The sequence below is a fragment of the Halichoerus grypus genome, chromosome 14 (assembly GCF_964656455.1).
Source record: "Halichoerus grypus chromosome 14, mHalGry1.hap1.1, whole genome shotgun sequence".
NCBI classification, from domain to species: Eukaryota; Metazoa; Chordata; class Mammalia; order Carnivora; family Phocidae; genus Halichoerus; species Halichoerus grypus.
In genome coordinates this window covers 39838645-39866237 of record NC_135725.1, presented here as the reverse complement: position 1 = coordinate 39866237, position 27593 = coordinate 39838645, and the positions used below count along the sequence as shown (strand labels likewise).

General features: G+C 38.2%; 1 protein-coding gene across 1 annotated transcript in view; it reads right to left on the bottom strand.

Annotated features, from left to right (window-relative positions):
- Window positions 1–14634: 14634 nt before the first annotated feature.
- The window catches only part of LURAP1L (leucine rich adaptor protein 1 like), a 50117-nt gene continuing 37158 nt past the window's right edge, over window positions 14635–27593 (bottom strand). Inside the window, exon 2 of the mRNA XM_036079439.2 lies at window positions 14635–16323. Coding sequence (XP_035935332.1) covers window positions 15949–16323 — 375 coding nt within the window. The 3' untranslated portion in view covers window positions 14635–15948. The remainder of the gene's footprint in view (window positions 16324–27593) is intronic.

The following is a 27593-nucleotide window of genomic DNA, read 5'->3' as shown; positions in this document are numbered from 1 at the left end:
AGCTCTCAGGATTATTTCAAAAACCAACACTCTAATACACATGGGATTTATTTTGGTTTATAATGTGAATTGTAGGTCTAAAACAGATTTTTGTCTTCGAATTCCAAACATGTTACCTCAGTGTCATTGATTAAATAAACTATTTCCCTATTGTTTTCAGATGCTCCTTTTATAAATATTACATCTTTATGTATAATTTTATCTATTCTATTCCAGGAGTTCTTTTATGTATCAGCAACACATTGTTTTAATTATTATAGCTCTAAAAAGGTTATTATGCAGTAGAGATTTTTTTTCCTTTTATTCTTCCTTACTGAATATATTCTTCCATATAATGTCCTCAGTCTTTCCCTTAGATGTTTAGATCTAATTCTTTTCTTTTTCTCTATAGCAATCTATATCACCTTCTTATTTAGTTCAATAAACTAAATTAATTGGAAAAATTTACACATTTATAATATCTATTTTCCTAAGTTTTATATCAGATCTTTCTGAAAGGTTCATAGTTTGTTTGTTTTTTTCCACATAGGTCAAATCATTTCTCATTAAGATTATTCTTAAATATTTTATATATTTTTTCTTATTGTGAATGGTATCTCCTGGCATATCTTTCAAATGATTTTGGCATATAACAAAACAATATTATTTGAAAACAATGATCTATTCATTTTACTAACTCTTATTAATTTAAAAAATTTAATTTGGCAGTTTTGGCTTTTCTTTTTTTTTAATTTTTTAAAGATTTTATTTATTTATTTGAGAGAGAGAGTGAGAGAAAGTGAGAGAGAGTGAGGGAGAGAACACGAGCGGGGTGAGGGGTGGAGGGAGAAGCAGACTCCCTATTGAGCAGGGAGCCCAATGGGGGGCTCAATCCCAGGACCCTGAGATCATGACCTGAGCCAAAGGCAAACGATTAACCGACTGAGCCACCCAGGTGCCCCAGTTTTCGCTTTTCTAACCTCAATATTACTATTGTAATATGTTGGTGGTATGAATAGTAATGATAATGGTATGTTGACGGTATGAATACTTTTTTTCTATTGATTTTAATGGCTGTGAAATTACTTTTATTTATTTGGCAGGGCTTAAAATGAAATTCAACTAGTTTGCTTCTAGAACTATCTGTTGAACACTTACTGAGAAAGAATATTATGAAATATATAACATTATAAGCAATAAGGAATTGAACATTTGTGTTTCCCCCTTTAAATTATTTATATATACATATACTCGCATCATATTACAAGAAATTCTTAAGTACCAAAACATGTAGTATGGTCAATGAATGCTACAGGTTTACAGAAAAGCTGACTACTACCTGGAGAAGATAGATCTTCAAAGATGAATGGATTTGGGGGCACCTGGCTAGCTTAGTTGGTAGAGCATACAACTCTTGATCTTGGGGTTGTGAGTTCGAGCCCCAGGTTGGATGTAGAGACTACTTAAAGAATAAAAATAAATAAACAAATAAGCAAAGATGAATGGATTTGGATGGGTAGAGAACAGAGGGAAAGATATTCTTTTTTAAATTTTTTTATTTAAATTCAATTTAGTTAACATATAGTGTATTATTAGTTTTAGGGGTAGAATTTATGATTCATCAGTTGTGTATACCACCCAGTGCTTATTACATCATGTGCCCTCCTTAATGCCCATCACCCAATTATTCCATCCCCACACCTATCTCCCCTTCAGTAACCCTCAGTTTGTTTCTTATGGTTACGAGTCTCTTAATGGTTTGCCTCCCTCTCTGTTTTTATCCTATTTTATTTTTCCTTCCCTTCCCCTATGTTCATCTGTTTCATTTCTTAAATTCCACATATGACCAAAATCATGTGGTATTTGTCTTTCTCTGACTGACTTATTTCATTTAGCATTATACCCTCTAGTTCCATCCACGTCATTGCAAATGGCTAGATTTCATTCTTTTTTGATGGCTGAATAATATTCCACTTCTTGTTTGTCCATTCATCTGTTGATGGACATCTGAGCTCTTTCCATACTTTGGCTACTGTGGACATTGTTGCTATAAACATTGGGGTGTATGTGCCTCTTTGAATCACTATGTTTGTATCCTTTAGATAAATACCTAGGAGTGCAATGCTGAGTCATAGGGTATTCTATTTTTAACTTTTGGGGGAACTTCCATACTTTTTTCAGAGTGACTGCACCAGTTTGCATTCCCACCAACAGTGTAAGAGGGTTCCCATTACTCCGTGTCCTCGCCAACATCTGTTGTTTCCTGAGTTGTTAATATTAGCCATTCTGACTGGTGTGAGTGGTATCTCATTGTGGTTTTGATTTGGATTTCCTTGATGATGAGTGATGTGGAGCATTTTTTCATGTGTCTGTTAGCCATTTGTATGTCTTCCTTGGAGAAATGTCTGTTCATGTCTTCTGCCCATTTCTTGAACAGATTTTTTGTTTTTTGGGGTGCTGAGTTTGATAAGTTCTTTATAGATTTCGGATACTAGCCCTTTATCTTATATGCCATTTGCGAATATCTTCTCCCATTCCATAGGTTGCCTTTTAGTTTTGTTGATTGTTTCCTTTGCTGTGCAAAAGATTTTATCCTGATGAAGTCCCAAAAGTTCATTTTTGCTTTCATTTTCCTTGCCTCTGGAGATGTGTCTAGCAAGAAGTTGCTGTGGCTGAGGTCAAAGAGGTTGCTGCCTGTGTTCTTCTCCAGGATTTTGATAGATTCCTGTCTCACACTTAGGTCTTTCATCCATTTTGAGTTTATGTTTGTGTATGATGTAAGAAAGTAGTCCAGTTTAATTCTTCTGTCCAGTTTTCCCAACACCATTTGTTGAAGAGACTGTCTTTTGGGAAAGGCATTCTTGAACACGAAAAATAAAAAGGAAAGACATGAATATAATATTCTCAAAGCATCTGGAAATAGGCAGATTCATGTTCAAGGAGAGAACGGGGGTTTGTTTGCTTTTCCCTGGCTCATTTATCTAGCTGACTAACCCATGAGCCATGCCTTTGCTGGTCTTTAGAACTGCCTAATGTCTTTGATAGTGGATGAGAGTTTACCCATCTGAACCCAAACCTCTCTCACTGGTTTCCTTTTGTCAAAAGTTTGCACTGTATCTTGATTAGCTCTCTAGAGCTAATACTGTTAGCTTTGTATCTAGATTAACTCTCTAATGTGTCTCTTTCTATTGATCTCCCTGGCCTCTAGACCTTGGCTGTTGAGAATAATTTCTCGCAATTTTTATCATTGGCTTTATTATTGAATTTTATTGTTAAGAAGATCTTTAGTGAAGATTTTATCATCTGGTTTATCTTTAGATCTTCATGATATTTTTAGTCTTTTTGTTCCTCCCATTGGGAAGAAAGAATGCTCTTATATTGTGAAGCTAATATCAGGCAGATAAAGCTCTAGGTTTGAATGCCAAAATAAGGAAGTAATTCTGCAATAGAAGGCTCTTGAAGGGAGTATATTAGAGTACAGAATTACAGAGTAACAATGATGAAGTTTTAAATAAAAATGTTTTACAGTTATTTGTTCAAAATGAAGCTGTGTGAGATGTGAAATAGGGTAGACTTTTATAATTAGGAACACAAGCCTCTGTAAGAATGTGGAAGCATTTGCATCACTAAAAGAAAGAATGGATCACAGTATTTATTTAAAAGTGATTTGTTTAACTTAAAACAAACCCAGTAATTCCCAGTTACCAAATCACAATGACAACAGTAATTAATAATGTGGATTTCACTGTAGCACACTTGAGATATAATCTTGTAGAGAAAAGTACATATTGTTTGTTTTTCATTTCCAAATTCCTGAGCAAAACCTTGAAATTGAATTCTTCAGGCTTTCAAAACCTGTGGAGTTCATATATGTTACTCATCAAACATAGTACCTAAAATAGAAAAAGAAAGACTTTTTTTACGGTGATATTTTCATTTTTCCAAAATAGCATTCAGCAGGCCCAACTTGTCTAACTTTGCAAATTCTTTGAGAGACTCAGGTTTTATATTTCCTAATTAGTCAGCCTTCTTAGAATGCACTATATGAGATTTCAGCCATTTTCATAGACCTGCCAGTTGTTTGGAATTTGCAGGATTTGCATTGTGACTATCATAAACTCAAGAGGAAGCCCTTAGTCATCAATTTGATGAGGTCTTTCACTCTAACTGCTGGCAAATATATTCCTTCAAACAACAATTTGCTCTGCTGGCAAATATTTAAGCCTAGAATCATGCCAGTGAAAATCCACAAGAATTTTAATGTTCCAAAGTTCCATAAGTAGCAAAAATTTGGAAGAAGGTAGAGTCATGATGGATTTTTGATAAATTATTTGGTAAACTTCTATTGAATTAAAATGATGTCTGTGTTAAATGGTATCTGTCATAATAAATGATATCACCAGCCATCATTTTTTTTTAAATTTTTTATTGTTATGTTAATCCCCATACATTACATCATTAGTTTTAGATATAGTGTTCCATGATTCATTGTTTGTGCATAACACCCAGTGCTCCATGCAGAACGTGCCCTCCTCAATACCCATCACCAGGCTAACCCATCCTCCCAACCCCCTCCCCTCTAGAACCCTCAGTTTGTTTTTCAGAGTCCATTGTCTCTCATGGTTCTTCTCCCCCTCCGATTTCCCCCCCTTCATTCTTCCCCTCCTGCTACATTCTTCTTCTTTTTTTCTTTCTTAACATATATTGCATTATTTGTTTCAGAGGTACAGATCTGAGATTCAACAGTCTTGCACAATTCACAGCGCTTACCAGAACACATACCCTCCCCAGTGTCCATCACCCAGTCACCCCATCCCTCCCACCCCACCCCCCACTCCAGCAACCCTCAGTTTGTTTCCTGAGATTAAGAATTCCTCATATCAGTGAGGTCATATGATACATGTCTTTCTCTGTTTGACTTATTTCGCTCAGCATAATACCCTCCAGTTCCATCCACGTCGTTGCAAATTCACCAGCCATCATTTTGTCACCTATTATGTTCTCACTGATTTCACAAACCTAGTAGGAAAAGTAGGTCATGTATAGCTACATTTTTAACTCAACTCTTTTTTTACATTGGCTTTGTTTTTCAGTCTGTAATAAATCTACCAAAGTAAGTCATTTATCTGGTATTGTATCTGTAAGCGACCTAAAAGAAGAAAGAGCCATATTATATACATATTTTTTCCCATTATTTTAAACGTAGCTCCAAGTGAAATTTGAAACAGCAAATTAACAATGTTTTAGAAAGTCTTGACGTCTGAAGAATTCTTTATGCACCTATGCTGGTTTCCAGACACTAAATTTGAGAAGACAGAATCTGAACTTAGCATCTTCGCATTATTCTGGAGATATGACTATTATTCTAAAGCATGTACTGTAAAGACAAAAACTTGTTTTGCTTTAAAAAAATCCCCAGATTTATTAGCTATATTATGGTGACCCTGAGGACAGAAGAAAAACAACTGTGTTTAGTTTATTTAATTCACTTCTGGCACTGTGTCCTAACAGTCCTAAAATGCAAGTTGTCCTTTTAATGCCTTTTCTTTCAAGAGTTTTACAACTGCCATAGGAAATAAGGATGTGAGAGGCTCAAAATATTCTGAGTTCAGGAATGGTTTATATAAACAGCTCAGAGTCAGCAAAAGGTTTTCCAGAAACCCTTGTCAGATTTCTACTTACAGTTTATTGGCCCAAATTTTGTTTCCTAACCATGGCTAACTACAAGAGTGGCTTCAAACGTAACTAACTTCTACAGCCTCTTTAGAGGAGATAAACAATAGAGAAGATGGCTAGAAATAACTATTGGATTGGTCATTCAACTGTACATATACCTAAATTATATGCACAATGATGGGCCAGTCTTCATTTCTTCCTTCTTAGATATAAAACAGATTCCCTTACTTAATTATTTATTGTAATGATAGTTACATTATTTATTAAGCATTTCCCCGTACTAGGTAGTATTTCAAGCACTTTCCAAATATTCGTTAATTCTTCAACAATTCTACAAGGCAGGTTTCATTACACTCATTTTACAAATGAGAAAACTAAGACACCAAGAAGTAAAGTTACTGATTTCAAGTTTATGCATCTACTAACAGGCAGAACAGAGACACTCTGAAACAAGTGACATTACACTTTATACCACCCCTCAGTTATAGGTTAATGGCTATGACATTTCACGTCTCACTGTCTTTCTTTTTCTTTTTTATATTGCATTATTTATATTTCAGATGGAATTCATTATTTTTGTTTGTTTTGCATCAAAAAACGAGCTGTTCACTCAATATGCAAGTGTGCATCAGGTCATTTTCTGAAACATAATTTAGAAAGACAACTTGGCTGCATTGTTTATCATATAGTACAAGTTGCCCAAGAATGTCTCATTTTTCTTATTTGCAGAATGATGGATTATTCTACATGTCCTTTAGCAGATCTTAAAAACCTAATACCGTATAATCTCTGAATTTAAAAAATTTAGATCTTTTAGGGTCCAGCACAGCCTATTTTTTATGGTGGACCAAATTTTCTGATTGCTTAAGAGAGTCATTGCTAATAAGTTTGCAAAGAATCTTCAATAAAAAATGCAAAGATAATGCTTTGAGGGGAAGGCAAAGTGACAAGCTGGAATGCATCAACACTAAAGGAATAAGAGATATTATGACTTTTCACATATATTCCTTTGCATGAAAGGAAAAAAATGCAGAGCTGATAACTAGAACTATATTTGATTTATAGGTGGATTTGGCTGATGTAAAAATGATTGCAGTAAATTATTCTAAGGATAATCTAAAATCATCAAGAATGCAGCATTATCGGTACATGATCCCTCATTAGTAAGGAATGAAATAATGCAGGCTCTGACAATTCTTCCTCCCACACTGGACAAACAGGCCCTGTGCATGATGTTAATGACTTGAAAGAATGCCAACTTTGGGCAATGTTTGGAATTTAACTAGCACTCATAAATACAGGTAGATGTGATCCCAACACCGGCTTTGGCTTGATTCAACCAGACGTTGGGTTAAGCATGCTATGCAACAATAATCCAGAATGATAGGTGAGAAGATTTGAAAGAGTATTGTTTGTGTTTAAAGGGAATGCTCTCCTAAACATTTAGACAATGATAACAGTGATTACATAGAAATAGTGTAAGATTGATGCTCTAGTCAATAACATCCAAATAGAAACTATATCTTGCTGTGCAGGGAGTTCAAACCTTGTGCAAAACCAATTCTGTCTACTTCCTTCTCTCTCCTTCTACGGTACTTCTACTGTATCTCCACACTTACCCAGAGAAATCCTTCTTCTGCTTTTCAAAACTGCACTTAGATAGCATGACATTGAACCACTGCAAAAGTATGTTGGTTATAAATATGACTACATGCTGACAAGTTTTCTCTTGGTTCATCTCAGGCCAAGAAAAGACACTGTGAGTTGAGTATAATATTTTTGTGCTATAATCTGCATGCTGTAAGAAGTTTTGGAGTCTGCAAAGCTTAAGTTAGAATCTGAAATCTGACCATTACTATTTGAATAAACCTGAGTAATTTACTTTGAAATTTAGGATAGAAATAGCACAGATTTGCCACTATCCCTGAGGTCATCAGACTCCTCTAGCAGAATAGTGTTCTCAATTCCATGTAATGCAGTTTTTGGTATTCAGAATCTGATATTAATCAAGGAAATAGCTATTTTTTATTCACTTTTGTCCTTATATTGTTGTAGTCAATAAATACATCCTTTGGAATAGGTAACAAATATGTGCTATCTTAGCAAGGAATCTATTAACAAACTCTAAGTCATCAATTTATTAGCATTATCTTAAATAGTTCTCTCAGAAAATTATCCCTGATTAGAACACAAATTAATGATGGTAGGATTTATGCAGAGATAATTTATTAAAGTATGTATCTTAATAATTAAATAACTAATAAAATAAACCCCCTTAAGATATGGTTTTAGCATTTCTCAAGGATATAGTTTACTGATTGTTAGAAGGTGAGTGGGACAATAAAGTATCCCTCAAACTGAGAAGGTAAATTGAGACCAGAAAACAAAGCAGGAGACTCCATACAATTTACAGTTTTGTTCAGGATAGCTTGCTGATGGGGGAGGCAGATGTGGATCAGGTGGAAGATGATCATGGCCTCTGCATGGTTATTCTCCTCAAAGTCCAGAGTTTAGTCCACAGATTTTATAGAGCAAGGGGACACACAGAAGGGTATTGTAGTGATATCAAAGGGCTTACATACACCTCAGAGGGTCTGCATGCACCTGACAGCTAACCTTTAATTAGGTCTTGTGGCGGGACCACCTCTGGGTCAAGAAGGAGAAAGACTATGTTATCTCTAATAGATCCGTGGGAGGCCAAAACAAGCTTCCCTTCATTCTAGCAGGCATCTCTTGGTGGGCATTTCTGAAGTATGAATATTAATCTCCATGCAGCCCGGAAACACGTAACCCTAAGAGAGGTCTTGAGGGAGCACAAACAAGATGGGGGCCCGGATACGGAGGCGGTATTGTCAGCACTTACGCAGTGATTTTGCCCTAATTCAGTAATACCTCTGTCCACATTAAACCATGCTTCTTACTCAGCAACTATCATATTGTATTATAATTATTTTCATTCTTCCTTAGATTGTGAGTCTCTTCAAAATAAATGACTAAAAGTATTTTAGAAAATTTTTGATATTTTGCCTGTGGTTCAGGTGTTATTTAAAATAGGGAGAAAAGGAAGCAGTGTTACTGGTTAAAAATGCATTTTGTTGAAACTAATATCTAGAAGTACTTTTTTTTTGCTTATTTTAGAAAGAGAGAGAGAGAGAGAGACTACATGAACTGGGGTGGGGAGAGATCATGACCTGCGCCAAAATCAAGAGTCATACATTTAACTGTAACAAATACAAAGTCTCATTGAAATCTCATCACCTCCAAAGTCTCACATTTCTTCATCTAAATAATCTAAATCAGGTAAGGGTGAGGTTCTGGGTATTATCCATTCTGAGACACAGTTTCTCTCCATGTTGAAATCTGTGAAATTCAAGAAACAGGTTATCTGCTCCCAAAATACAATGGTGGGAGAGGCATAGCGATCAGGAACAGACATCTCAGTTCAAAAAGAGAGAAGAGGGAAGGAAAACGGGTCAGAGTCCCAAGAAATTTCAAAATGCAGTTGAGACACCAACATTAGGTTTCAAGGCCTGGAATAGTCCTCTATAGCTTTCAGCTCTGCCCTCTGGACTTAGAACTCATTCCTCTGAAGTTGAATCTCCACGCTTGGAGTAATCTCCCCCCCCCCCCCCCCGTTTTTTTCTTATCTTGGGTATAACATGTATTTGCAGCTGAATAGTTTTACCAGCCTGTCTTTTCCCTATGGAATTCTGGGGGCCCTACAGCCTTTCTTTCATTTTGACCTCTTTATCCCTTTTAGTCCAAATTGGCAGTGTTTCTGCTGGCATAAAATCACCACAAACTTTATGAGTCTCCTATGTATGTACAAGGATTCACTCCATTAGAAAAGAAGCCCCTTCACAGGCCTTCCTTAGATAACCTCATCTCTATTTTTGGCTTCCACTGAAATGGTTGAGGGGATCCATGAGTCTCAGTCTTAATCTCTTCAAAGAGACCTGTCTTTGTGACTAAATACACTGACCTTTTGTCCCTTCTGAGGCATTAGAAGATGGTTGTCCAGTCACACTCTTGGCTGCCTTTCCAGAACACTCTTGACAGTGAATCCTGTGGTTTTAGAGTCTTCTGCAATCTGGGTAGCTGAGCATTTCCCATTTCATCAAGTCCCAGTTCCTTTTTGATTAAGTAGTTCCCCCTTCCTTATCTCTTTCCCCTTGCATTTATTTTAAGAAGCAAGAAGAAACCAAGCCACATTTTCCACACTTTGAGAATTTCCTCAGAAAAATCCAAGTTCATCACTTACAAATTCTGTGTTCCATGTAACTGTAGGACACAGTTCCACTAAACTTTCTACCACTATATAACAAGAATTCTCTTTCTTCCAGTTTCCAATAATAGGTTTCTCATTTCCTTTTGAGCCCTTACCAGCAGTGCATTTACTATCCTTTCTACCATTCGTCAGCTTAATGATGATTTAAGTATTCTCTAAAACAATATAGGTTTTCTCTACTGTGTTCCTTCCTTCTGAGTCCTTATAAGCAGAGTCATTAAAATCCATCTTTTTACTCACAGTCTATTCAAAGGAGTCTAGGCTTTTCCTCTCATGCTCCTCAGGATGCTCCAGTATCTACTCTTTATTTAATTCCAAAGCCACCTCCACAGTTTTAGCCATTTGTTATAGGGGCCTTCCACTTCCAGGTACCAAGCTTTGTATTAATTTCCTATTGGTACTTTAATAAATGACTGCAAATGTCGTGGCTTAAAACACTAATTTATTATCTTACAATTCTGAAGAGCAGACATTCAAAATAAGTCTTACATGGCTACGATGTCAATAAGCCTCTAAGGGATATCTATTCTTTTGCCTTTTTCAGCTTCTAGAAGTGCAAGACTTCTTTTCTCATGGCTCTTCTACTCTCACAGCCAGAAGTATGACATACTTATACCTCTCCCACTGACACTTCTGCCTCACTCCCATAAGGACTCTTATAACGACATCGGGTCCACCCAGATAATCTAGGGTCATCTTTCCATCTCAATATGCTTAACTTAATTACATCTGCAAAGTCCCTTTTACCATGTAAGGCATTCACAGGTTCTAGGGATTAGGACATGGACATCTTTAGGAGGATGGGGCATTACTTTTCATACCAGGGAAAGATACTATAAAAATGAGTTCCTTGAGATCAAAGTTCATGCCCTTCTCCTTTCTGCATTATCAGAACCTAGCACATTCATTGCCTGGCACCTAGAAAGCACTCAGCAAATGTTTAATAATTGCTTTGATTGAGAAAAAAAGTATTTTGTATTTGCTATGTGACAGACACTCTTCTAGGTGCTGGGAGAAATGGTGGTGAACAAAACACGGTTCTAGTTTTTATAGACCATACATTCTAGTGTGGGGAAGCAGAAAGTACACACCAAAAACCTGTATTAGGTGATGCTATGAAGAAAAACAAACCAGGATAGAGACAGAATGTGCTAGTTGTGCTATGTAAGAAGTCCTCTTAGACAGGGTGCCATTTGACTAAAGACTAAAAAGAACTGGGGAACCAGGTTTATGAATATTTGGGATAAGAATATTTTAGAAAGATGAAATGATATGTGCAAAGATTGAGTTAGGAACATGCTTGGATTTTGAGATTTTTAAGGAATAGTAAGGATGCAAATGAGGCTTATAATGAAAGAGGGAGAGAATGGTATAAGATGAAGTCAGACAGGTAGACAGATGACAGAATGCATAGGATTTTGTAGTCTGTGGTGAAGATTTGGATTATACTCAGAGAGAGATGGAGGTACATTATGGGTTGGAACAGAGGCTGGCAAATATCTGACTTATATCTTAAAAGACTAGTCTGGCTGCTATGTTGAATACCAGCTGTGGGAAGGTTAATGGAGGAAGCAAGAAAACCAGACAGAGACGTGATGGTGACCTGGATTAATTTGGTAGCAGTGGTAGGGGTAAGAATTTGTAGCTCATTCTGGACATATTTTTAAGATGGGGTCAAAGATACAGATGTAGTGAAAATAAGGGGCACATGAACCCCAATGTTCATAGCAGCAACATCCACAATAGCCAAACTGTGGAAGGAGCGAAGATGTCCTTCAACAGATGAGTGGATAAAGAAGATGTGGTTCATATATACAATGGAATATTACTCAGCCATCAAAAAGATGAATACCCACCATTTGCATCGATGTGGATGGAAATGGAGGGTATTATGCTAAGTGAAATAAGTCAAGCAGAGAAAGACAATTATCATATGGTTTCACTCATATGTGGAACATAAGGAATAGTGTGGAGGACCTCAGGGGAAGGGAGGGAAAACTGAATGGGAAGAAATCAGAGAGGGAGACAAACAATGAGAGCCTCTGGACGCCGGGAAACAAACTGAGGGTTACAGAAGGGAGGGGGTGGGGTATGGGGTAACTGGGTGATGAGTATTAAGGAGGGCACGTGTTGTGATGAGCACTGGGTGTTACAGGCAACTAATGAATTATTGAACACTGTGTCAAAAACTAATGATGTACTATATGTTGGCTAATTGAACATACTTTAAAAAAAAGATCAGGCTTGTATGATTTGCATGATGGATTGGCTATGGTCTGAGAGAAAGAAAGCAATTATCTTTCTTGGATGAGGCTGAGCATCTGATGAGTGGAGGCACTGTTTACTGAATTGGAGATGATTATAAAACAAGGACAAACTTTCAGTTTTGTATATGTTTAGATTGATGTTCATCAGACATTAAGTCAAAATGCTGTGGATAGACATGGGGAGACTGGCGTTCAGGGGAGGAATTGGGGCAAAAGTTACGCTTTTGGGAATCAGCATGTGGATGCCATTTAAAGCTGTAGAACTGGATGAAATCCCCAGGGGAGCCATTTTAGAAAAGAGGTGGCACCAGAATTGAGCAAAGAGGTATTCTTCTGTTTGGAGGTCAGGACTGTGAAGAGATACCAGCAACAGAGTGCGCTAACAAGCAGGCAAGTGAAGAATGATAGGATCCAAGACAGAGTGATGTCCTGTCTTGATGAAATGAAGACAAATTTTCAAGTAAGGAGTAATCAAATGTGTCAGCTGCTGCTGAGGTGTAAGATGAGGACCTCAAAATAGCCAATTTTTAACATGATTGTGTTTTGATAGAGCTGGGAATACGAATGCCTAATTGAAGTTATTCATGGAGCTTCAAGTGCCTTTATATTCACGCAACAGAAGAGGATCCTTGTTGTATTTCTAAATGTTGACAAGTACTTAAAACTTTATGTTATGTGATTTGGGGCTGACCGGTAGTACAATTATTGGAGTTTTTTGAAGTTTAATTAAAATTTCTAAGTTGGTCAGGACACTTGGCTGTCTCAGCCGGTACAGCATGTGACTTTTGATCTTGGGGTCACGAGTTCGAGCCCCATGTTGGGTGTAGAGATAACTTAAAAAATTTTAAAAAAGGTTTCTAAGTTGGTCATCTAGCATATCTCTATTTGCAATACCCTTAAAATGTGTAAGCTTTAAACTTACTATTAACTTCAATTAATCTCCTTTCCATTATAAGACCGATGAGTCCATAAAATGGAGAGATTTATATAACTAGGACAATTTCCATTTTTCTGGGACAGCAACAACTGAGTGCAGGCAGAATAGTTTGAAAGGCACTTTTGCTTTAACTTTTTACCCCATTTCTTCATGGTGCTGACAGAGGTCAAATATCAAATGTTCCAGGTCAGAGATTAGTTATGGGGATTCTTTAGTTGAAAGTGCATTCATTCTTTTGAGACCAATAAATATGTTAGTAATTAGTGTTGTTTAACTGCATATTCCCTTCCTCTTAGTAAAATCAACTATCAAAACATTGTTGGCTTATATATGACTCTAATATCTAAATCACAGAGTTTATATTTGGTATATTGTGCAAAAACTAGATAAAATAAATAGGAATAACTGTAAAGCACATAGAATATTGAAACTCATAGAGCCAATAAAATTCTGAAGTATTCTGCCAATGTTCATTAGATTCCTTAAAATACAATGCATAAATAAAAACTATTCCACAGGCTTCTCCCGTATTACACTCTTTTGCTTTTTTATTTCCTTTTTACAGATGGGACAGTTATAGTTGGCAAGGGATTGACAAATAGCAGGGAAGGCTGATTAGGAAAGGGAGAATGTGAAAGAAGTTTGCTACATTGAATTTACAGCCTTTAACTGTGATCTGAGGACAGAAATCATCATTCATGTACCTGGCTTGTTCTAGGCAAATGTCGGGTTTTGATGGGGTGAGAATTTGCCCTTGATACCTCTTATACTCTTGCTGTCTGCCTACTTCCCTCTTACTGAGGATGTTCTTTTTGCAGTGCTGTAGACATATAATTACATATTTCATTATCTTCTGCTTGAAATCCATCCATCTTGGTTCTACAGATGTTTTCTCTTACAGATGTTTTCTCTGCACACTCTTAGATTTTAAGGTGGTAAATGATCTGTGCTAAAAATTGCTTGGCTTAATTCTAGATCAAAAGTGACAAAATAGCCAACCAACTAGCCTTTACTAACTTGAAAGTAAAAATAAGCAGAAAGGGGGAAATATATTAATGACAGTTGGCAAGTGGCCAACACCCCAGTTCATCTATAGGCACAAAACTGACTCTGGACATGTGAATTCAGGAAAGGGCTTGGAAAGCTCAATATTGGGAAATGTGGATTCTCACTGATTGGAAGGAAAATATTAGTCACTTTTTTTTTTTTTTTTTTTTTTTGGTAATGGGCTTACATTTGCTTTTTTATCTATACTTCATTTTTTAATTTCAATATGTACCAAAGGGGATATTGAGTGTTAATGTTATGGATAAGACAGACCCAAGTTCAAATCCCAGTTTTGACACTTACTGGGAGATTTGATCCAGCTACCTACATTCCATGTGCCTCAGTTTCCTCAAACACAGAAGGGAGACAATCCTCACATCATGAAACTGTTGTGATGAGGATTATAGCAAGCAATTCATGAAAAAAAGACTAGTGTAAAATACAGACCCTGTAGATTTTAATTGGAAATTGAATAACATATGTTCTGGAAACAAACAATACATCTGACAAGAGTGTAACAGGTATATATTAACAAAGGAAATATTGGGGAAACCATTTCTTGGGTGTGGAAATTTTTCAGTTATAAATAGGAAGACTTTTTGATTCATATTATAAAGTGTTTAGTGCAGAAACATATATCAGTTACAAAGAATGGTTTGAAAGCTCAATAGATTCACTCACCAGGAATCACTAAAGTAAAAGAAATGTGGAGGATTAATAATATCACATCGAAATGAAATGTTTATTTACTATAAGAGTTATATTGTCAGACGTCATTTCAAAGAACTAAGAGATTATTTATCTACCCCAGGATGAAAGGATATCATGTTAGACTTCATAAATGAATAGTGATTCTACTTTCCACCCCATCCATCCATCCATCCATCCATCCATCCATCCATCCATCCATCCATCTGTATATATGCATTTATGTGTTTATATGTCATATCAGAATTATAAATATCTACAAATAAATATCAACAAAATCTCAAAATACAATTTAGGAGACCTTAACCTCTAATCACCTATATATACCTAATCTCAGTTATTCTTTGAAATTTGGGAGAATCATATATATTATCACACAACTAACCCTATAAAATTTGAGTTAGAATCACTAATGACAAAAGTACGATCTAAAGTATGACCTCAAAGCTGAAGTGAGCAGATTGCATATAGTTGTGACTTCCAAATAATAGTCATGTAGAAGTGTGTGACTAACAGTACTGTTGACTTTACACCAGGAATTTTTGCCTAGAAATAATGCCTAAGTCTGTTGCAACTATTTCGTTCAACCTACTATACAAACCATAATAAACCTCAGTATCTTCTGGAAAGTGAAACTTTGAATCATTTAAGAATACAAACAACAAAATGTACTGTTATCAGACTTTGGTTTATTGTAAAATTTAGCAAAGATTTTTTTTTGGTAATCCCTGACCCCTTGCTCTGAAAACAAAAGCAAAAACATGATTATTGCTTATTCTTTTTCCCCCTACTTTATTTGTTCCACTGTAAAAGAGGGGAGAAAAATCACTGTAATAAATAAAAATAGAGATGTAAGAGAGAAAGATAAATCAGTCCAGATAAGAAAGATTAGGAGCAACAGAATTATCATTAAGCAGTTTCAAAATAAGCTTCTTTTAAAAAGGTTGTCATATAAAAAAAAAAAAAAAATCACACCAAAAATATAGCAGCGGAGAAGGATAAATACAAGTTAATTGCACACCAATCCCATGCAAAAAACTGGGTCATTAGCCAAAGCAGTAGTATTCAGAATCCAGTTTGGGGTGCTTGTGCAGGGCTTGTGAGTCCTCTATTATGGAGCTGTCGCTGAATTGGTCCAAGTCCGATGGGGTCTGATGGCCTGGGACATCATCCGCCAAAGTGTCCAGAAAGCTCCCCACGGATATGCCATCCAGCCCATCGCTGCCATCATGAAGACTATTGTAGCTGCCACGTAAGGAGGTGCTCTGACTCTCCAATAAACTGCACAGGCTGCCACTGAGACTGCTGCCTCGGCTGGTGATGGTGGCTTTCTCTTCAATCATCCACTTGATGGACTCAATGCTCTCATTGATAACAAGCAACTGGCGCATGAGCCTGACGTCTGTGGCTCGGAGGTTAACCTGTGCGGAGGGCGGAAAGAGCAAAGACATGCCGGTTATTCTACATTTTTGAAAGACTCAAAATTCATTTGGGTTCTGTCTTCTGCAGGCCATAACTTTATATGCACAGAATAAAATATAAATTCACTTGATCTCATGACCTTTTGAAAACTGCTGGCCAATGGCAAAAGGCAGAGTCAACCAACTCACTTCCTGCCCTCCATGCATCAGGCTCCAAAGGGGACAGTAAAACTCGCACTGCATCCCTGACCCTAACTCAGCTGCCTGGAAATAACATATTGACTGTCAGGTTCTCTGCTAAGAAATGCATTCTCTCTCTGGCCAGATTAATAGTTAATCCATGTTTACTTGGGAATATGCATGTAGATGCTGTGAGGTGGGGAGAAGAGAAATGTGTGGTAATTAAGCAATTATCAGCATCACCATCATTGTAGCTGCTCCTAGTTTTTGAGTGATGATGTACCAGACATCATTATGCAAATTCCAACCTTCATTATATTGTAGCAACCTTGGACCATGGGTATTACTTTTATCCCCATTATACTGGTGAAGAAACTGAAATCCACAGAAAGGAGTATGGAAGAGGTCTGCACTCTCTATGACTATATGGAAATATATCTAGTTCTAAATAATGCTTTTATTTTTAAGAATCAAATTGCTTTACAATTCCTTGAATCCAAAAGGATGCCATCCACTTTACAAGATGAAGCATTCAGATGTCTTCTATAGATCTGATTATTTGCCTCAGATAGGTCAGGGGAAGCCTCAATCAAAATTGGTATATAGAACTCTGAAAAAGTTCTAGAACTCCCTCAGATACCTTCTAGGTGTGTAGTCCTTCTGATAGTTCTAAATTACTTCAAAGAAACCTGTCCTCACAGCACAAAGCAGAATTTCTTTGTAGGTCCTATAGTTAAATGGGAACGTTTGCTAACATCAAGAGTGTGGTGTTTCTGTGGAAGGTGGAGAGAGGCAGGCTGCACGAACTCTCATGACTGCCCACGTTCTTGTTGTAAGTGAAGAGATGTGGCTCCTATAAAGCTTCTAGCACCTGGACTGGGAGTCAGGGATACATTTGGCCACCAGAGGTCACATTCGTTATGGTTTGAAATAGATTTCCTTTTTTTTTTTTTTTTTTTCAGTTGGGGTCTTTAACCCAAGAGGCTGGGCCTTGCTAATTGTTTCTTTAAGATCCAAGGCTAATTCAGATTTGTGGGTTTCTAGAATTATTAAAGGCATTCAGTCATGAATGACTCAAGCCTTTAAGGAGAAAGGAGCTATTGTCTTCAAATGTATGCATTCATATTATAAAAATATTTCCTGGTTAGGAGTTAATCCATAACCAAAGGTGAACTTTGGGTTGAGTGAATGTGATGAACAAACATTAGGAGAAGATGGAATTTCTACCAATGACTTCAAAGATGTAAGATTACAGGTCATGTATGAATACACATTAAAAAAGCATAAGGTATGATTTTAAAACTCTTAATTTTGCTAGGCTATCACATAAAGTGACATGAGTGACTTCCTTATCTTCTCTGAGGAAAGCACCAAAAACAAACTGTATACAAGGTAACTGTGAAAATCATTTGTCTCTGGGGTGTCCGTGAGCAGAAAAATGTTAACTTATTAAGTTTTGAGATGTTTTTCAGTTACACAGTGTCTCAGTGACCTTGCAGTGATGTTGCATCGAGAAAGGAGGCTTTCTGGCAGTCTTTATGTTCAAATTCACCCCCACACCCCATGAGCCATCAACATACTGTTCAGGTTACATGTAACACAACAAATATTTATAAATCAACAACTTGTCCTGGTCCACTGAAGAGCCTAGAAAATCAATATGAGCCAAAGTCTTACAAAATTCTTCTGTGAGGCGTCTGTAGCCGATGAGACATGCTGTGCCCATTGTCGGCCTGGTGCCATATAAATGGGACCATTTCCTGTCAGCGCCCCAAATGAACCACAGCTGCATTTGTTCACATCCCCGCCCTGTCGCATGAAAACATTCTGGTCTGCGCCCAGCTGTGGGTGTGTTCCCTGTTAGTCTCCTCACTTGAAATACTTCTCTCTTCCTCTTCAACACTCCCCCCCATTCCTAAAGTCCTCTAAGCACTACTTGCTGATTCCAGCCTCCTCTGCTGGCCCATGTACAAAATGTCTTACAATTTTTCCATATCTTAAGGCCTGACCTAGGTAAGCACTGATTGATTCTTTTTTTTTTTTAACTGGCATAAATTTAGATCTGTGGACGTTCAGCTCTTAAGGCAGTAATAATGCACACTCCCAACGACTGTGTCACTCTGCGGTTAAAACATACTCAGGACAAATTTTTTCCGGCAATTTTTGTCTGAGTTACACCGTGGCTGCCTCAAACACAATTTTTTCAATCTTATTGAGCAATGCAAATCAGAGGAATAGACTATGAAGTAACAAAAGCTTCCTTTGACCATGAAATGATTTATTTAGAAACCATCTTTTTCTTCTGAAGGCAAACATTCACAGGCCATTGAACCACCGCTGGGGGGGAAAATGACGAAAGCGAGTCAGATAGAACGCGTTGATCTGGCTGCTAATGATGACAGACCTAACTTCTAACTCTGTCCTGCTGGGGAGAAAGTAAACAGCTGCTCTGTGGGAGCGCAGGGCCGCCCGTTCACACGGCTGCCTGTCCCATACCTGGTGCTCCAGGCTGCCCCACACTGCTCGCTCCTGGAACTGAAGTGTGGTTATGCTGTTGCCAATGAACCCTGAAAGTCTGAGCAATCCACCACAGGACGAAATCACAATGTTGCTTCTGTCTCTGGTTGCTGCCCCGCCTTTCCTCCCTGTTATTCATGTCAGTGTTTATGAAGTGGGGCCATCTATTAAGGAGACAGTCGCCTACCCCGTCGGTAGGAAAGTGTCCGGTTCTTTCACCTAAAGTCTTACAAAGTCTTGTGACTTTAAAGCTATAGAGAGTTGGGAGGCCCTTTTCATGGTCTGAGTTTAAGTTCCCCTTCTTGGAGAACTCCTTCCTGATCCATCATGGTATCCAGTCTCCATGCCTAGTTGAATACTACATTTCTGTTTTTTTTGTTCCCTTCTCGGTATTTATGGCTAGTGGAAATCATCCTGCTTATTGTTCGTGTGTGTACTTTTTGTGTTCCTCATAAGCATGTAAGCACCACAGAATGCACGGGATTTGGTCTATTCTGTTCACCACTCTGTGCCCAAGGCCTGCAAGAGTGCTTGGCACATAGTAGGGGCTCAATTCGTATTTCTTCAAGGGCTGACTGATTGTTTCAGATTGCACCATCTGTCAAGAACACCCCTCCCTTGGGCTTTGCGGTGGGTCAGTGATATGTGACTTGAGAGGAAGAAAGCGGCAGCTTGGAAAGGCTCTGGAAAGAGCATTTCAGAGCTGGAGCATTGCCAGCATGCAACCCATTCTGATTCATTCACAGGATTCAAACACGGTATTCCTAGCTTGAATGTACAGATTATCGAGATAGTATCTCTGAAAGGAAATGGACTTCAAGGTGTGAATCATACTCCAAACATTATTCTGTTTGTTCCGAGGTGATAACTGGTTCTGGTCTTAGCACAGGCACAGGGTTCTGTAAATACTCGATGAAATGATTTAAACAAAGGGAACAAACAAACAGGACATTTATTAAAAAAAAAGAAAGAAAAGAAAAGGAAAAGAAAAAAGAAAGGAAAGAAAAGGAAGGAGGGAAGGAAGGAAGGAAAGAAGGAAGAAAGAAAGAAAAAGAAAGAAAAGAAAGAAAGGAAGAAAAAAAAAGTTTTGCACAGATTGATCGAAAGAGATGTGAATGTCCTTCCCTCTTTTCCCCTACCTCACCCTACCCGTCCCACCCCCCACTCCGGTCCTTGCATTATTGCAATGTGGTTCACCTTCATACTTAACTGAGGTCTCTCATGCTTTAGGATTGTAACATAGGTCTCCAGACTTGGTAAATGCTGAAATTTCCTATCATTTTTGGACAAGTAGTGAACTGGGTCTGTGGCAGAAATGGAAATGAGGGATCCTGAAAGAGCAAATAATCTTAATAATAAACTTTCCCAGATCTGTGTTTTCCTCCTGGCTATCATTTTAATGCTGAAAGAAGACAAACATTATAAATTAGCACAATGGAATCCAGGAAGGAGAGGAGGTGGTCAAATTTTCAATTAATCAGGGAGTTGTTGAACAAGTCAACTTTTTTTGTAGCACTGTCCGAGGAACATGGTACAGGGTTCTAGCCTGCCACTGTCACTGTCTACCTGTGTGACCTTTGGCAAAGTGGTTTGGCACACGGGATCTCTGCCTCTGCATTCATGAAGACAAAGGATGAGGTTTTATTCTCCGCTCCAGTGAACCACAGGCCTCAGTGGACGTGGTAAAGCAGTCTGTGAACAAAGGCTCATTTCTGCCAGTATTGAAGATTTAATTCGACTGAGGGACCTCCTATCACTTCTGTCTGCTTTTCATACTGAGGATTTATTTAGGATGTTATTTGATGCAAAGAATCTGCAGATCAGATTGGCTCAGGATTTCCCTCCACTTTGACATAGTCTCTGATTCTTTCGTCATTCTGGTGACCGTTTGATTACCAAATTGTCTCTGCTTTGAGAAAACCATGTGGGCTATATATAGATGAGACAGAACAATCAATTTTGCTACTCAACAGCTCCAGCAAAATCTTTAGCTAGGAAAATCTCATGGCCAAAGCCAGCACTTTGAGCTCTTTGTGAATTTTAATCTTCTTATTGGAAATTGTGTGGTAATGGTAATTTTTAATTTTGGCTCTTGCTATTTGGGTTTACATAAAATCTTATTTGTGTTCTGCTCCGGGATAAACATACGTATCATCATTCATATGCCTATTTATTAACTGAAATGTGTACATGAGCTGCGGAATGTATCTTCCAAATAGGGGCAGTGTTCACTCTATCTTGGCATACGGGAAGCTTGGACAGCACCATGTACTCTTGTCTCTCATAAACCTCTCCTTCACTATTTTTATCCTTTTGTTTAAGAGAATCAACTAGTCAGATAAACGCCAGCCATCTCCTAGTTATTATGTACTTCTAATGTAAAATCCACAATATCCATGACCTAAATCCCAAATGTCCAGCAAGCTATAATATGAATTAGAAGGGAGAAAGACTACTTTATAAATCCATAATCATGTACATGAAGGAAAACAGATTAGATTTGCCTTTTTTTGTTTTTTTTTTAAAGATTTTATTTATTTATTTGTCAGAGACAGAGAGCACAAGCAGGAGGAGTGGTAGGCCGAGGGAGAAGCAGGCTCCCTGCCGAGCAGGGAGCCCGATGCAGGACTTGATCCCAGGACCCTGGGATCATGACCTGAGCTGAAGACAGACGCTTAACGACTGAACCACCCAGGCATCCCTAGATTTGCCTTTTAATGTGAGGCTCTAATCCTAGTTCCTAATTCAGAGGGACAAATTTTTCAAATTTGTAATTGATGGAAAGCCTTTTTTTTCTAGTCATATTTATTTCCAAATTTACAAATAAATTAACATATCAACTTACACCTTCTTAAAAGGCTGCTATAACAATGCTTGGAATATTGTTTTTCTAGCAGTTTATCCCAGTTTATTTGTGTGTTCCTTTTGCATAACTGAATTGAGTCCAAATCTGCTCCCTGTCCAAATTCACCACATCCTCAATCTGATGATACAGATTTTCTGCCCACCCATCCTTAAAATTTCCAGCAGTTTTATTAAGAGCTGTATTTATAAAGCACTTCTCTCACTATATTCTCAGAGGATCCATAAGGATATTATTGTCCCTTTGCAGTCAGAGAAGACATGGTACAACATTTCCACCCACTGCTCTTGGTTTCAAATGCTTCTGGAGAAAAGCCTGTGGCCCGTTACAAGTGCTGTTCGGCCAGAGCTTGTCTCTGCTTTCTCAGGCAGCTCAAAATTTACAACAAAATTTCTTTCTAATTGGGCAACAGAGGATTCCATTTTTCTATCAGTCAGCTTTGTCTTCCTCCATTTGTATTGTTTATATGTGGAACTGAACAATAACGAAGACAACAGTTCTCTCTTTTCCCAAAACTTATAGCTAGAAGAGTAATTTCCCCCAAGACCGAGCTCCATACATAAAAACACTGGCATCAGCACAGCTAACTGATGTCTTGATAAATTAGAAAGCTGCACCTGGTTTATTTGAAAGGGGCACAGGTGACTCCCCTGAATCTTAGACATAAATTCTTGCCACCACGCCTGCCCCTGGGTTCGACGCAGTTCCTGCTGATGACTCCTCTGATGGCCAAAATAAGACCGGGGAGCTTTTCAGTCCCATCCCACAGGTGCTGGTCCAGTCGGTACTCAGGCCTGTGATGGCAGTTTCTTGTCCGCACTCTAATATGGTGAAAATCGTCTCCCTGAGAGCTCTCGGTATGTATATGCCAAGGGTCACTGGCTAACGCAAGAGACTATAAATGACCTGAGGAGAAATGCATTTGGAAAGACTGAACAAAAGCATGGACTTCAGACATTTGTAGGAGGTCAGATCACATGAAGAGAACAAAGACCCGACAAGAAGTGTTTCCACTAAGTTATAACGAATATTCTTTCTGCATGTACATTTTTCCAATTTAGAGCTTAAGGTGGGATTTTTATACGGAAGATGAGGGTACGATGATGCGCTCCTCTGTGGTATGTAGTAGCTGTGTTTATGCTGGGAAGGCAGGGGATGCAGGGTGGCGTGCTGATACATGTTTAACAACCGGTTCCCTGGGAACACTATACACGCACACACACACATACATGCAATAGGAATCGTGCTGATAGATGTGTAGTACACACCTTACAAATACTAAAATACATGTTACCTTTTATTATAAATTTTATATAACTCATTGATTCTCAGAGAATGCTCTTTTTTTTTTTATTAAAGATTTTATTTATTTATTTGACAGAGAGAGAGAGAGCGAGAGAGGGAACACAAGCAGGGGGAGCGGAAGGAGAAGCAGGCTTCCCGCCGAGCAGGGAGCCCGATGTGGGACTCGATCCCAGGACCCTGGGATCATGACCTGAGCTGAAGGCAGACGCTTAACGACTGAGCCACCCAGGCGCCCTCAGAGAATGCTCTTTGTTCATTTTTGCTGAATTTTTTTTTTAAAAGATTTATTTATTTGAGAGAGAGAGAGAGAGAGCACAGCGGGGAGAGGCAGAGGGAGAGAGAGGATCTCCCCCAACTCGGGGGCCTGAGCCCACCACCCTGAGATCATGACCTGAGCCGAAATCAAGATTCAGACTCTTAACCGACTGAGTCACCCAGGGACCCCGTGACACACTTTTAAATTTAATCTGCAATATTAACATTTTCTCCATCACTGTCTTAAGACAGTCAACAAAATAAAAATCAAGCTCTGATTTACAGCGTTTTCTAATTTCTGTGCTGTAAATACTCTTACCATGGCTAATTTCAAGCTACCAATGTGATGTCACTAAACCTGAGTTTGAGAAGAGATGCTCAGTAGCCCAGCATTATGTAACATTGTCACCCTAGGGATACAGTACATATTTTAAATAACCTCAAGAAAATTATTTTTTTTAAGATTTTACTTATTCACTGAGACACAGAGATACAGAGAGAGAGAGAAAGCACGAGCAAGGAGAGAGGCAGAGGGAGAGGGAGAAGCAGGCTCCTCGCTGAGCCAGAAGCCCGATGTGGGGCTCAATCCCAGGACCCTGGTATCATGACCTGAGCCGAAGGCAGACGCTTAACCATCTGAGCCACCCAGGCGCCCTGGAGAAAAGCCTGTGGCCCGTTAAAATTATTAATAGTAAAATATAGTAAAATAAAAAGTGATGAGTTTTGAGCATTTATAATCTTCGTTTTTTCATATAACTTCTTAATTTGTAGGTTTCTATGCATAATTTAAGGTTTTTTGAGATATGATTGACATAGATCTTCCCCGAATTGAGCCCTGAGATGACCACATCCCCAGCCAACATGTTGGTTGCAGACTTGTGAGGGGAGCCTGAGCCACAGACACTCAGTTCACCCGTGCCCAGGCTTCTGACTCACAGAAGCTGTGACATAAAACATGTCTGTTGTTCACATTGCTAAGTTTTGGGGTATTTATTATTCAGCATGAACCAACTAATACACCAGTGCTGTTGGGATTATGGCCACTTTGAGTAGCAAGGGCCTACAGATCTTTCTACTTGTGGATGATTTTGGGTGATGGATGCTGGACCACAGTGTCCGTGGAATGCTACTCTACTGATTCACTGTTTTATAGTTTGAAAAAAAAAAAGTAAAAAAAAAAGCAGAGTAGCTAAATATTTATTGATGGAGACAGAAAATGTCCAAGGAAGTTAAGGTCTTCAAGAGAGGGCCATCTGCATCTCCCACAGGATAACCCTTTTTCCCAAAAGAAAAGGTGATTTATTACTTTGAAGGAGAAACAACATTTCATACCTCTGGTATGTGACACATGATGCTTTCAATGGAGGTACTTATAAATATATTTCCTATAACTTGAGAGTCATAAAAAGTAGTGTATACAATGATAAAATAATCAACTAAACTTACATAATAGCATTCAGATATAATTTTAAGAGTTTAGAATATAATAAGAGATTAACGAAGCTGGTATCACTGAATTTTCAATACCGAGGTATCTACCAAGTAGTAATCTTGCTTTTCATAATTCTCCATTTAAATTGAAGAATTCCCTTTGATTTGGCCTCCCCAGAGGAAAGCCAGGAGGAGGAGATTAGGGTAGGGATTAAAGTCGATTTATTCAGTGCCTCTTATGAGCCAGATTTTGTTTTTCACACATTAACCCAATTTTCTTTAGAAAGAGTCTTCTGGGGGCGCCTGGGTGGCTCAGTTGGTTAAGTGTCTGCCTTTGGCTCAGGTCATGATCCTGGGGTCCTGTGATTAAGCCCTGTGTCGGGCTCCCTGCTCAGTGGGGAGCCTGCTCCCCCCTCTGTCTCTGCCCCTCACCCCACTCATGCTCTCTCTCTCTCAAATAGATAAGTAAAATCTTAAAAAAAAAAAGAAAAGGTCTTCTGTAGAAAGGTTCTTTTGTGTAGGAAACATAACTGAGACACTGGCATTTTGTTACAATCATTCATTTTTAACCAACGTTGATAATTTGGTAATGTTTGAAATGTTTCACTTCATGATGCTGAAGATCATTTTGTTTTGTAAATGATGCTTAAACACTGACTATTTTCATTTGGGGAACTTTGGGTGGGGCTTTCCAGATGACCGGTTAGAGCAGTGATCTCACATCCTAAAGAGTGGCCAGTGAGAAACACCTGCCACTATTTCAACATTTGCTGATGATACACTGCAGTCAGGGATTGTCTAGGGATTTATTTTGTCTCACTAATTTTGCTTCATTAGTTTTAAGAATTAGACACATCTGCCATTTATTGAATGCTTTCTATGTGCCACGGCCTTACACATTAATGTGTCTAATAAATTTAATGTCATTGTTACAACAAATATATGATGAGGCCGATTATTCTCATTATGGTTCCAGTCTGACATGTTAAGTACTTGGAAATTATCATTCCTATCTTCACAATAAGAAAAAAAGCTAAACAAACTGAAAATCAACAACTCTTCTTAGATTCAGCAAACAACTGAGGTCATGGGGCAAACGGCTGCCCCTGGGAGATAAACAGGTAGACACAGAGACTCATGGCTTACTGAGATCCTAAGTCCGGAATCAGAAGGCCCCAGGTGGAACTGGTATCAGTAGAAACACTTTGAACTCTGATGAATTGCTGGAGGTTCAGTATAGACTGGACTGAGAGTTAAAAACTCCAAAAGGCCCAGTTTCAGGGGGAACTTCTACATGTTCATGAGTGTCACCTTCAGGAGCCCCATCAGGTTCTCACTGTCCCCTATGCTTCTGACAGGGGAAGGGGACAAGTTACCATTCTGAAATATGCCCAGAGCTTCCTGTTCCCTTAACGAGGCCTGTCATCAAGGGAAACTATTTTACCAGAGCCTAACCTATGTGGGGGAAGGGAAATACCCATTAATTGAGACCTAATCATGGACGATAGAAGGCTTCTCCTTCCCCACAACTTACCACGTCATAGGGCTCCTGGGTACTAACAGGGGATTTCAGCTGGAAGTATCACAGGCTTCAGACTCTACTTCAGGAGTCTCTAGGAAAACCCAAAGATAGCAGAATAGACAAAAACAAAGATACTAGAGAAAATTTTAGTCTCTGACACCTACTGCTACAGCAAACAATAAACAGTCTAACTCCTAGTCAGATAAATATAACACCTCACCCTAAAGGCCTACCTATTCCAGTTACTTTACATCATATTCAGCTTTCAACAAAGAATTACAAGGCATACTAAAAAGCAAAAGCAAAGTCTGAAGAGACAAAGAGAGTATCAGAACCAGACTCAGATATGATACAGGTTTTGGAATTATTAGACTGGGAATTTAAAATAACTATGATTAATATGCTAAGGGGTCTACTGAAAAAAGTGGACATCATGCAAGAACAGGCGGGTAATGTAAGCAGAGAAATGAAAACTTGAAGGAAGAATCAAAGGAAAATGGTGTAAATCAAAAACACTGCGATATAAGTAAAGAAAGCCTTTGATGAATTTATCAGTAGACTGGACAAAGCCAAGGAAAGAGTCAGTAAACTTGAAGATATATAAACAGTTTGAATGGCTCTTCAAAGATATGCTGAATCATAGCCAAAGCATTATTTAATTATCTATGTGGATACACCTTGTGTGACCTGGTATTTACTACTACTTTGGCCCAGACTCATAAAGTTGTTAGCTGACTTGTAGATTTGTGTCTGGAAGACATGAAAATGACTTCTCTCCAGTTGAAAAAAAATTCAAAGGTTATGGTTTTATTGTCCTACTGGACATTAAACAATTTGTCTCTAACTTAAAATGATTTCATGTCTTTTCTGAGAAAATTGGTGAACCATTCCCACAATTCTTTTGAGACAGTTGATATCATCTTGCTGGTTCTCTCATTAAATGAGCTAAATAAATCTTCAACATGTGTTCCCTCTATGTTTATATGAGAGCCATGTTTAAAATTCCTTGAAAATTATACTTTGATAGATTTGGAGGCCGAGGGGCTTACCTGCTAGAACTAGTTAAATGAAGTTGCCCAGGCTTCCGGAGTCAGTCACAAATAGCAATAGAACTTTACCTTTTCTGACTCTGTTTTCTTCTTCTGATTTGGTACTTTCTGCTCTGGTTTGTTTGCTTTGTTGTTGCTGTTGTTTCAG